General features: G+C 45.4%; 1 protein-coding gene across 3 annotated transcripts in view; it reads right to left on the reverse strand.

The window, feature by feature from the left end:
- C2H8orf34 (chromosome 2 C8orf34 homolog) overlaps nt 1–13666 on the reverse strand; it is a 464168-nt gene that overhangs the window by 125694 nt on the left and 324808 nt on the right. For all 3 annotated transcript variants that reach the window (XM_075583770.1, XM_075583769.1, XM_075583766.1), the window contains exon 11: nt 1965–2085. In XM_075583770.1, the coding sequence (XP_075439885.1) occupies nt 1965–2085 (121 nt within the window). The remainder of the gene's footprint in view (nt 1–1964; nt 2086–13666) is intronic.

Below are 13666 nucleotides of genomic sequence, written 5' to 3' on the forward strand. Positions count from 1 at the left end.
TCTATTTATTTTTTGATTATTGAAGCTCGGCTAACACGGTACTGATACCTCTACATGTATATATTTTTATATATATATATATATATATATATATATATATATATAAAACTTTTTTTTAGATAATACTCACTATTGCTATGTATTTTTGGAAATATTGCCTTTAGCATTAGACACAGTGCTCCCCATTGCCCAGATCAACGGATGTCCGTCAAGTCAATTAAGGAGAGTCTAAACTATATTAACGTCTCCTTAAGCATTAACGTGTAGCTTAAAAGCTCAATAACATAAGGTTAAGTCATGTTTTCATCCGAAAGGGGCCTTGTATTAACTATAACGAACATTAGTAATGATATGCACAAGACGTTACGCATAAAAAATGTCTATCCACAAAGGTTTGTTAAAGTTAACACAGGGATTTAACAAGACATTAGTTAATTCATAACTAAAAATGGCGTTACTCCCATCCAGACCACGAGATATGGGTGGAGGGAGGGGGCAGGGGATTGGTGGAGGGAGGGGACAGGGGATTGGTGGGGGAGGGGTAAGGGAGAGGGAGGAACAAGAGGGTGGGAGGGGGAAGAGAGAGATGTAATTTTGTAAAGTACCAATGACACCTCCTTTATACAACATGTGGAGAGATACCATGAACAAAACTGAACACACCTGAGATACTGTACCTAAGACATATGCTAATTTAAGTAAATTGAATTTAATTTGCATATCCAACTTAGAATATTTCCTAGGTATCTTAGTTGCGTTCAGTTTTGCTCACAGGTATTTCTTCACGTGTTATATAAAGGAGTGTTTGTTGAGATATATAAGTAACTGAGTACATTAATAAAACAGGAATTGATGCAAAGCTACATTAAATCTGGGCTACTTACATGATGTTAGCCAATTAGGTAACGTTCGTTAGCTTCCCTGAATTTAACAGGTATCTACAAAGCTAAATATATGCAAAAACAATCCCCATCAGGGCCCTCATTTGCATATGGCTTATGGTTATCCAGCCAACGTCGGGATAAGACACGCCCCCCAGCGCTAACTGGCTGTAATACTGTCTCGTGTTAGCCATATGCTAAGGAAGATACCATGCAAGATACCTGGAATCTGCCTTCCAAAAAGAAATAGGTTTATTAACCCCTAGGAAGTCATAGTGGCCATCAGGGCCACTAAGGTAACCAAGGGGTTAATACAAATACTCTAAATATCCATTGTATGTCATAGCAGTATAACCGCTATGGTATACAACCACACACACTCCTCCCCGCCCACATAACTTCTCCGGGAGACCTAAACTGCTTCCCCGGGGCAACTACCACTCCCATAACCCACACCCCGCTTGCCACCATCAAATAGGTTGTGGTAGACATGTCAGTCCAGTTGCAATTATGTAGCAATACTGTAAGTGTATACTTCAATAGTAGAGAAACTTTATTACCAACCACTACAACATACTGTAATAAAACATTGAAAACATTTAAACATTGACTTCTTAAATCACAAACAGAGCATGGCAGTAATACCCCTGTAGTTCCTCATTAAAAAAACAAACCCAAATGAGTTTGTTATATTTTTAATACTATACCTTAACTAAATGTAATAAGTTTAAAGAATAAAGTATGTTGCACATATTTCAAGCTGTGTTTTATTGTTATCCATCTATCATTTTTTCCAGGAAACATTTTAAACATTATTCCAGGAAAGTATGAGTCTGACAAATAGGTGGGGGAATTGAAAAGTACTGTACTTTCTGTGATAGTTGAAATATTTAAAAGTCCTTTTGCTGAAATTACTGATAACAACATTCTGTACTTGCCAAAAATTAGTTTATTACCGTAATGAATAAGACTTTCTTGATAAAATGCAGCTGTATGTTATATGTTTTCCATCTTTTCTGTGTGAGAGTGGTGTACTTTCTCATCCACCTATGACATAGTAAAAGATCACTTTTCAGCACATACCAGCAAGATGCTTTTCCATGCTCTGCAGTTCTTTTGCGGTTAATGCCTCTTTCAGGAGCTTTTGGTTCTGAGAGCCTCCACTTCTGGCAGACAAGGCATCTGAATCCCAGACTGGTTGACGCTAAAAAAAAGTTCAAAAAGTGAGAGAATGTACTTTTATAAACAAGTTCAAAATTGAAATAGGAAAGGAATAATTACATGTTGCTGAGCTTTTTGGAGCCTAGTTGTTTCCTATTAAAAGTGTCTACTGTCCTAAGCACTTTTAAGAACTCCAAAGAATAGTATAGTTAACTCATTACAGGCACCTCCAGTTCTAAAGGTGTTCAATAATTGTGGGTTTATCATGGGCTAGTGGGGATACACAATCATCGCACTGTAATTTTAATTAGGAATCATCACTTTCAAGGGCGCTCAAAAAATCTCTACAATAAACATATCCAATAATTGGTGACACTTAACTATCAATGGCAGTTAATTTTGTGAAATACAGGAAAACTCTTTTATCACTGAAACCAACACACACGATACTTTACAGTATATCAGTGATCTATGATAAAAATGACACCACAAAGTAACGAGAGAGGGGTGGGATGGGTGGGTAAGAGACGGGGTGGAGGGGGTGGGAGGGGTGGGTAAGAGAGAGGGGTGGAGGGGGTGGGAAGGGTGGGTAAGAGAGGGTTGGAGGGGGTGGGATGGGTGGGGTTAGAGAGGGTTGGAGGGGGTGGGATGGGTGGGGTAAGAGGGTTGGAGGGGGTGGGATGGGTGGGGTAAGAGAGGGTGGAGGGGTGGGTAAGAGAGGGGTGGGTAAGAGAGGGGTGGGAGGAGTGGGTAAGAGAGAGTGGTGGGAGGGGTGGGTAAGAGAGAGGGGTGGGAGGGGTGGGTAAGAGAGAGTTGTGGGAGGGGTGGGTAAGAGATAGGGGAGAGAGGGTGGTAAGAGAGAGGGGTGGAGGGGTGGTAAAAGTGGGGGGGGAGGAGTAAGAGAGAGAGAGAGAAAAGGGTGGAGGGGTTAAGAGAGAGGGAGGTGGGTGGAGGAGGGAGACAGAGAGAGGGGTGGGGGGCGGTGAGAGAGAGGGAGAGAGAGAGAAGTAGTGGGTGAGAATCTGGTGAGAAGGGGAGTATGTGGGGAGTAGATATTGGGGAGGGGATCATATGAGGAGAAGCTGGTGAGGAGAAGAGCATGTGGGGGGGATAAGCAAGTGAGGAGAAGAGCATGTGGGAGATAAGCAGGAGAGAAGTAGAGCATGTGGGGAGAAGCAGGAAAGGAGAAGAGCATGTGAGGGGTAAGCAGGAGAGAAGAGCTTGTGCTGAGAAGCAGGAGAGGAGAAGAGCTTGTGGGGGAGAAGCAGGAGTGGAGAAGAGCATGTGGGGGATAAGCAGGAGAGAAGAGCATGTGGGGGATAAGCAGGAGAGGAGAAGATCATGTGGGGGATAAGCAGGAGAGGAGCATGTGGGGAGAAGCAGGAGAGGAGAAGAGCACGTGGGTGATAAGCAGGAGCGGAGAAGAGCATGTGGGGAGAAGCAGGCGAAGAGCATGTGGGGGGATAAGCAAGAGAGAACAGCATGTGGGGGGATAAGCAGGAGAGGAGAAGAGCATGTGGGGAGAAGCAGGAGTGGAGAAGAGCATGTGGGGGGATAAGCAGGAGAGGAGAAGAGCATGTGGGGAGAAGCAGGAGAGGAGAAGAGCATGTGGGGAGAAGCAGGAGTGGAGAAGAGCATGTGGGGGGATAAGCAAGAGAGAAGAGCATGTGGGGGGATAAGCAGGAGAGAAGAAGAGCATGTGGGGAGAAGCAGGAGTGGAGAAGAGCATGTGGGGGGATAAGCAAGAGAGAAGAGCATGTGGGGGGATAAGCAGGAGAGGAGGAGATCATGTGGGGAGAAGCAGGAGAGAAGTAGAGCATGTGGGGGATAAGCAGGAGAAGAGAAGTGTATGTGGGGGGATAAGCAGGAGAGGAGAAGAGCATGTGGGGGGATAAGCAGGAGAGGAGAAGAGCATGTGGGGGATAAGCAGGAGAAGAGAAGTGTATGTGGGGAGATAAGCAAGAGAAGAGAAGTATATATAAAATATATACAAATATATATATATTAATGTAGCGGTGTAAGAGGGACATATCCCTGTTTAAATAAAGCTGCCTCGGAAGCTCTGAGAATCCAGCAGAGAGAAAGTTAATTTCACCCACTCAATTAACTAGTCTCCACCTGGACTCTGTAAAACGCCTCATGTGAGACACAGGAGAGAGATTCCTTAGTTCACATTTGTGCAGACATAAGGAGAAGGAGGACAGACCAGAGATTTTCTTAGCCCATAACTGGGCTGACCTGAGGAAAATATGATGTCTTGATGCACACAGAAGGACTGTATGCTGAAAGCAAGACAAGGGGACAAGACCTCAATACCTGGACATGGAGAGTGCCATAGCACACAAGGAAACAGACAAGCGACTTTATTGTTGGACTGTTGAGTGTGTGTGTGTGTGTGTATACAGTATATATATAAGCTTAATCCCATAGGGAACCATGTTAAAAATGGTTTTTGAAGCAAAAAGTGGCACTGTGTGCTCATTTGCATGTCATTTCCCAGAATCCCTTGCTGCAGTGGAAGTGCTGTGTGCTGGGTGATAATGGGGAAAGGCGGGGTTGCAGACCTGCCTAAGACATGCAGATGAGCATACAGTTGTATTTACATTTATATATATATATAAACCATAATACTGAGTTAAGTTATGGTGAGTAAAAAAAGTGACAAAAACCCTCCACAGGAAAGCAAATATGCAAATATAGCAAGAGAGGCTATGGGATAGGCTAAACCATAATACTTGCATATTTGCTTTCCTGTGGAGGGTTTTTGTCACTTTTTTTACTCACCATAACTTAACTCAGTATTATGGTTTAGCCTATCCCATAGCCTCTCTTGCATTCCCAGTAAAATCAACCCCACACTGATGAGACCCATCAAGGTCGAAACAGCTGTCTGTGGGTGGTTTTCTGGGTATGCACCTTAACCCTGGCTGTGCTCAAAGCTGTGACCATGCAGCAAGCTTAAGCCTATAGGGAACCATGTTAAAAATGGTTATTGAGGCAAAAAGTGACACTGTGTGCTCATTTGCATGTCATTTCCCAGAATCCCTTGCTGCAGTGGAAGTGCTGTATGCTGGGTGATAATGGGGAAAGGCGGGGTTGCAGACCTGCCTAAGACATGCAGATGAGCATACAGCTATATTTGCATATATATATATATATATATAGTGCAGAATAAATGAGTTCTTCAGTATTAGGTGATTTTTTTTTTATTGGACTAACAATTGATGTCATAGGACAAGCTTTCGAGAGTTATCCTCTCTTCTTCAGGTCTAGCAATACTGATATACAAAGGATTCAATGGCTAAAACAGTGTAGAGAGAGGAAAGACACTCTATACTCCATCACGAAGAAGGAAGATACTGCTCACCTGTGAGACATCACTTCTCACAACCAGATCATTCCATAAATGATTTAAAAATCAAAATCCTCAATGGAATGTTTAAAAGCACCCAAGAACGGAAAACATTTGAACTCAGAATGATAAGACTCTTTGACACCAAAACCAAAGGACATAATGCGGACTTGGGTTTTCTCACACCCTATCAAAATTGTTTGTAATTATCCTGCTTGCCTCAATTCTTATCCACACTTTCTCTCCCCACCAGCATCTTTCCCCTCCCCGCCTTTCTTTGACACTGTCCCCTGGCTTCAAACACGTTTAACACCCTACCTTATCTACAGTAAATATCTGTTGGTTTTTTTTCCCTCTCTCTACACTGTTTTAGCCATTGAATCCTTTGTATATCAGTATTGCTTGACCTGAAGAAGAGGGGATAACTCTTGAAAGCTTGTCCTATGACATAAATTGTTAGTCCAATAAAAAAGGTATCACCTAATACTGAAGAACTCATTCATTCGGCACTATCGCAACTGGACTAACACGGCTATTTTCTGCTATATATATATATATATATATATATATATATATATATATATATATAATAAAAAACAGGGCAGATGGCACTCTCGTGTAGCTATAATGCAGGTGCTTGTCCCATAGAGAGAATAAATGTATAGGCTCCTTACCAGGCAGATACAGAGTCCCAGGGCCACACGACAAGGAAGAGACAGCACACTCAATAAAGGTATCAAAAATTGTATTGTAGAAAGCTGGCACATTCACCAACGTGTGGCCCTGGGACTCTGGATCTGCCTGGTAAGGAGCCTATACACACATACAGATACTCACTATACTGGTATATACCAGTTTTTAACTGCACTAGTTTATATAAGCATATGCTTTGATATTTTAACCCCTTCTGGGCTTATTTCACATAACACTAGTATGTATTTAGCGTAGGGACCTGCTATTGAGACTTAACTTGACGTGGTTAGCAGGCTTGGCATTATTTGATCAAAGGATGTATACCTAAAGTCTCCTTTTTTTCTTATAGGTATTTACACTATACATATATATATATATATATATATATATATATATATATATATATATATATATATATGCAGTGGTCGACAAATCACCAAAAAATCTACTCGCCACACAAAAAAAATCTACTCGCCACCTAGTATCAAACGTGTGCTGCTTGGGCCAATAGGAGCTCGCCACGATGTTAAATCCACTCGCCCGGGGCGAGCAAATGTATAGGTTTGTCGAACACTGTGTATATATATATATATATATATATATATATATATATATATACATTCCCCACTGATTGCTATCCCAAAGGGAGAAGCACAGGGATTCTCTTTCTGTTTTGCACATTTGTATGGCCAATTCCTTCACTAGCTGCATGCTCCTTATACGGAGAAGCGCGGTGATTATATTTGTTTTACATTGCAGGTACCTATCAACATATTCGGACAGACCATTTCCCAAAGATCAAATGGATGAGACGATTAGCCTACCCGGTGGGTCGACTAATGTCTTATGGATCTTTGGGAGATGGTAAAAAGCTGGAATAATTGGACAAGGATTGATAAGAAACTTAATTTCATCCTTACTCAAAACATTAGTCACTTTGCCTAACTCAATTGAGTCCTGAAAGATTTTGAGAAAGACATTTGTGGGGTCGTCTGGTAGCTCAGAAAAGGTAGTAGCGTCCCCAAGTTGGCGGTAAGCTTCCTTTAGGTAGCTAGCCCTACTCTGAACCACCACCTTTATCCACATTCTTTATCACTATTAAGGAATTGGAATTTGGGGTGGTAATCAGCCTAACTACCCACCCAGTTAGATAGGGCTGGAGTAAAGATTTAGTTATTTCTCCAAATTGGAGTAGGCCTTTATTTTGTATATTTTGTCTTTTTAAAGGAACAGGCTCAATAAAGCCCAGATTTAATTTCACCCAAATTAAATGTACGTCTTAACACATCTCTTACAAGCGGGTTTTTAGAATTGGTGTGAATGGTAATTTTAGAGAGTGGTGCCAACAGTAGTCCATTTGTAGCTTCTCCCTGTGCAAACTGAGGCAGAGCTAGAGGAACCACTAGGAAGCCTAGTGTGGCACATTTTAGAGGGCAGTGGAGGGTGAGGCAGATGAGGTGGGTGATGGTGGCAGCATGACTAGCGGGACGCTGGGAGCAGAGCAGTCACAGAGTGGAGGAGGAAGCAGGCACTGCAGAGGAGGGCGCCAGTGTCTGTGGCTGAGGACGCCCCAGCTCTCCGACCTGGGTAACCTTAAATATAATGAGAACTTCTTGTGCCAAGGAGGACTTTCAGAATTTCTGGAATCCCAATTTTGACTATTTTGCTCATCTCTACAGTTAGGCATGATTGAAGCAATATAGTGTTATTTCCCTCTCCTCTCACTGTCCATTTCAGCAAAATCCCTATTTTCACGGTAAGGGTAACGCCAAAACAGGTATAATGTCATATTAATAGAAGATAACGCAATGTCATGCAGCAATACTATGTATAGATGTACAGTAGTTCAGATGGTTTTTTTTGTTTTTATTTTTGGATATAATGAGCTTTGAGGAAACCATGTTAACTCAGAGAACATAACGTCCATAAGTATTTTAGGCAACATCACCTTATGAGCCGTGAATCAATGGAGCTTTATGTATGTAGTCGTTAGAAAAACAGGCAGTGGTAACTTTATTACTGTATGTTAAATCTTGGAGACTGATAGTGTTTTGAAACTATAGACATGTATACTGTATATATATTGCTAATGGAAATATTACTGTATGCTCATTTGCATGTCTTAGACAGATCTGCAACCCCGCCTTTCACCATTATCACCCAGCACACATCGCTTTCGCTGCAGCAAGGGATTCTGGGAAATGACATGCAAATGAGCACACAGTGCCACCTTTTGCCTCAAAACCATTCAACATAGTTCCCCTATAGGCTTAAGCTTGCTGCATGGTCACAGCTTTGAGCACAGCCAGGGTTAAGATGCATAGCCAGTAAAGCCACCCACAGACAGACTGTTTCGACCTTAATGGGTCTCCTCAGTGTGGGGTTGGTTCCACTGGCTATGCAAAAATGAAGCAGGGATCGGTTTTACCATACTTAGCTGTGACCATGCAGCAAGCTTAAGCCTATAGGGCAGGGGTGGGGAACCTTTTTTCTGCCAAGGGCCATTTTGATATTTATAAAATCATTCGAGGGCCATCAAAAATTATCAACTTAAAAATTAGCCTGCTATATTTGGTTAAACATTTAATTAACTCACCACTAATGTGATGGCTGGAACTGCTTCTCTTTGGGTGATTGACTGACGGTGGGTTGGTGTCTGTGCGCACGCACATGCACACGCGCGCACGGACACACGCACACGCACACACACACACGCACACAGAAATCGGGCAGGGGGGAGGGAAATCAGACTCTCAGACCCACTTTCTCTCTCAGACCCAGTCTCTCTCTCAGACTCTCAGAGCCAGTCTCTCTCTCAGACTCAGTCTCTCTCTCAGACTCTCAGACCCAGTCTCTCTCTCAGACTCTCAGACCCAGACCCACTCTCTCTCTCTCTCTCTCTCTCTCTCTCTCTCTCTCTCTCTCTCTCTCTCTCTCAGACCCACTCTCTCTCTCTCTCTCTCTCTCTCTCTCTCTGACCCACTCTCTCTCTCAGACCCACTCTCTCTCTCTCTCTCTCAGACACACACTCTCTCTCTCTCAGACACACACTCTCTCTCTCTCAGACACACACTCTCTCTCTCTCAGACACACACACTCTCTCTCTCAGACACACACTCTCTCACTCTCTCTCTCAGACTCACACTCTCTCACTCTCTCTCTCAGACACACTCTCTCTCTCAGACACGCTCTCTCTCTCAGACACGCTCTCTCTCTCAGACACGCTCTCTCTCTCAGACACGCTCTCTCTCTCAGACACGCTCTCTCTCTCAGACACGCTCTCTCTCTCAGACACGCTCTCTCTCTCAGACACGCTCTCTCTCTCAGACACGCTCTCTCTCTCAGACACGCTCTCTCTCTCAGACACGCTCTCTCTCTCAGACACGCTCTCTCTCTCAGACACGCTCTCTCTCTCAGACACGCTCTCTCTCTCAGACACACTCTCTCTCTCAGACACACTCTCTTTCTCAGACACACTCTCTCTCTCAGACACACTCTCTCTCTCAGACACACTCTCTCTCTCAGACTCTCAGACCCACTCTCTCTCAGACCCACTCTCTCTCAGACTCTCAGACCCACTCTCTCTCTCTCAGACTCACTCTCTCTCTCAGACACACTCTCTCTCAGACACACACTCACACACTCACTCTCTCAGACACACACTCACACACTCACTCTCTCAGACACACACTCACACACTCACTCTCTCAGACACTCTCTCTCTCAGACACACTCTCTCTCAGACTCTCAGACCCACTCTCTCTCTCAGACTCTCAGACCCACTCTCTCTCAGACCCACTCTCTCTCAGACTCTCAGACCCACTCTCTCTCAGACTCTCAGACCCACTCTCTCTCTCTCAGACTCACTCTCTCTCTCAGACACACTCTCTCTCAGACTCTCAGACACACACTCACACACTCACTCTCTCAGACACACTCACACACTCACTCTCAGACACACACACACACACACACACTCAGACACACACACACACACACACACTCTCTCTCTGACACCCACACTCTCTCAGACACAACACACACACACACACACACACACACACACACACACACACACTAACACACTAACACACACACACACTAACACACACTAACACACACTAACACACACTAACACACACACTCTCTCAGACACACACACACACACACACACACACAGACACTCAGACACACACACACACACACACACACACACACACACACACACACACACACACACACACTCTCTCTCAGACACACACAGGGGGAGGGAAATCTGATCAGGGGGGATCGGAGCAGGTGCCCTCCGCAACTGCTGCTCGGTGTGCGGAGAAGGAGGACCGTGTAAGTGTGCAAGGGGGAGGGGGAATCTGAGCAGGGGGGATCGGAGCAGGTGCCCTCCTCCGCAACTGCTACCCGGTGTGGGGAGGAGGGCCGTGTAAGTGCACAGGGGGGCAGAGCAGTTACACTGGCGACACACTTTATTCGAGCTCGGCTAGTCCCACGAATTCGGGTATACCCGGGTGTTGAGGTTTGTGACTGTTTTCTGCCCGAGTGCATTGAGGTATTTTCCAGGCAGGGATTGAAGCATTTTATTCCCGCTGGCTGCAATACTGCACAGTATATATATATATACTGCATTACAATTCATGAATTTATGCCATCTGGTAGACACGCGAAGCATTGCAGCCTATTAAATCCTAATCATTATCATTTAACAGATCAGCCGCCCGTCAGCCAGGCATGAACCCAGGCTGGGAAGGCAAACGCAACGGGGCTTGTCAGAGGTGAGGAGCGGCGCATTCCAGGTATCTGCCAGGTACATACTGGGTATTTGCTCTAATAAAGTGTGTCGGTGCAGTACACTCCACAACTGCTGCCCGGTGTGGGGAGGAGGAGAGGCGGTAGTGAGGTGTGTCTCCCACCGCAGACTCGTTCTTCTATCCCCAAAGCCTCTTATACCCCCTTCCCCCCCATCCACCACTCCTCTTATACCCTCTCCCTACCGGAGTGCTGCTTACCCACGCCGCCCTGGTGATACTCAGGTCCTTAATCACCTCAGTCAGCTGCTGCTACACACAGACAGTGACACACAAACACAGTGACCGTGACACATACACACACACACACACACAGACAGTGACACACACACACACACACACAGAGACAGTGACACACACACACACACACACACACACAGACAGTGACACACACACACACACACACACACAGACAGTGACACACACACACACACACACACACACACACACACACACACACACACACACACACACACACACACACACACACACACACACACACACACACAGTGACACACACACACACACAGACAGTGACACACACACACACACAGACAGTGACACACACACACACACACACACACACACACACACACAGACAGTGACACACACACACACACACACACACACACACACACACACACACACACACACACACACACACACACACACACACACACACACAGACAGTGACACACACACAGACAGTGACACACACACACACAGACAGTCACACACACACACAGACAGTGACACACACACACACACAGACAGTGACACACACACACAGACAGTGACACACACACACAGACAGTCACACACACACACACAGACAGTGACACACACACACACAGACAGTGACACACACACACACAGACAGTGACACACACACACACACACACACACACACACACAGACAGTGACACACACACACACAGACAGTGACACACACACAGACAGACACACACACACACACACACACACACACACACACACACACACACACACACACACACACAGACAGTCACACACACACACACACACACACACAGACAGTGACACACAAACACACAGACAGTGACACACACACACACAGACAGTGACACACACACACACACACACACACACAGAGAGACAGTGACACACACACACACACACAGACAGTGACACACACACACACAGACAGTGACACACACACACACAGACAGTGACACACACACACACAGACAGTGACACACACACACACACACACACACACACAGACAGTGACACACACACACACACACACACACACACACACACAGACAGTGACACACACACACACACACACACACACACACACACACACACAGAGAGACAGTGACACACACACACACACACACACACACACACACACACACACACACACACACACACACACACACACAGACAGTGACACACAAACACACAGAGAGTGACACACAAACACACAGAGAGTGACACACAAACACACAGAGAGTGACACACACACACAGAGACAGTGACACACACACACAGAGACAGTGACACACACACACAGAGACAGTGACACACACACACAGAGACAGTGACACACACACACACACACACACACACACACACACACACACACACACACACACACACACACAGACAGTGACACACACACACACACAGAGACAGTGACACACACACACACACACACACACACACAGAGACAGTGACACACACACACAGACAGTGACACACACACACACACACACACACACACACAGACAGTGACACACACACACACACACACACACACACACAGAGAGAGACAGTGACACACACACACACACACACACACACACACACACACAGGCAGTCACACACACACACAGACAGACACACACACACACACACACAGACAGTGACACACACACACACACACACACACAGAGACAGTGACACACACACACACACACACAGACAGTGACACACACACACACACACAGAGACAGTGACACACACACACACACACACACACACACACACACACACACACACACACACACACAGAGACAGTGACACACACACACACACACACACACACAGACAGTGACACACACACACACAGAGTGACACACACACACAGAGACAGTGACACACACACACAGAGACAGTGACACACACACACACACACACACACACACACACACACACACACACAGTGACACACACACACAGACAGTGACACACACACACACACAGACAGTGACACACACACACACAGACAGTGACACACACACACACAGACAGTGACACACACACACACACACACACACACACACACACACACACACACACACAGTGACACACACACACAGTGACACACACACACACACACACACAGACAGTGACACACACACACACAGTGACACACACACACACACAGTGACACACACACACACACAGACAGTGACACACACACACACACAGTGACATACACACACACAGAGACAGTGACACACAGTGACACACACACACACACACACACACACAGAGACAGTGACACACACAGAGACAGTGACACACACACACACAGAGAGACAGTGACACACACACACACAGTGACACACACACACACACACACAGAGACAGTGACACACACACACACACACAGACAGTGACACACACACAGACAGTGACACACACACACACACACACACACACAGACAGTGACACACACACACACACAGACAGTGACACACACACACACA

This window comes from Ascaphus truei, chromosome 2 (genome assembly GCF_040206685.1).
Source record: "Ascaphus truei isolate aAscTru1 chromosome 2, aAscTru1.hap1, whole genome shotgun sequence".
Classification (NCBI taxonomy): domain Eukaryota; kingdom Metazoa; phylum Chordata; class Amphibia; order Anura; family Ascaphidae; genus Ascaphus; species Ascaphus truei.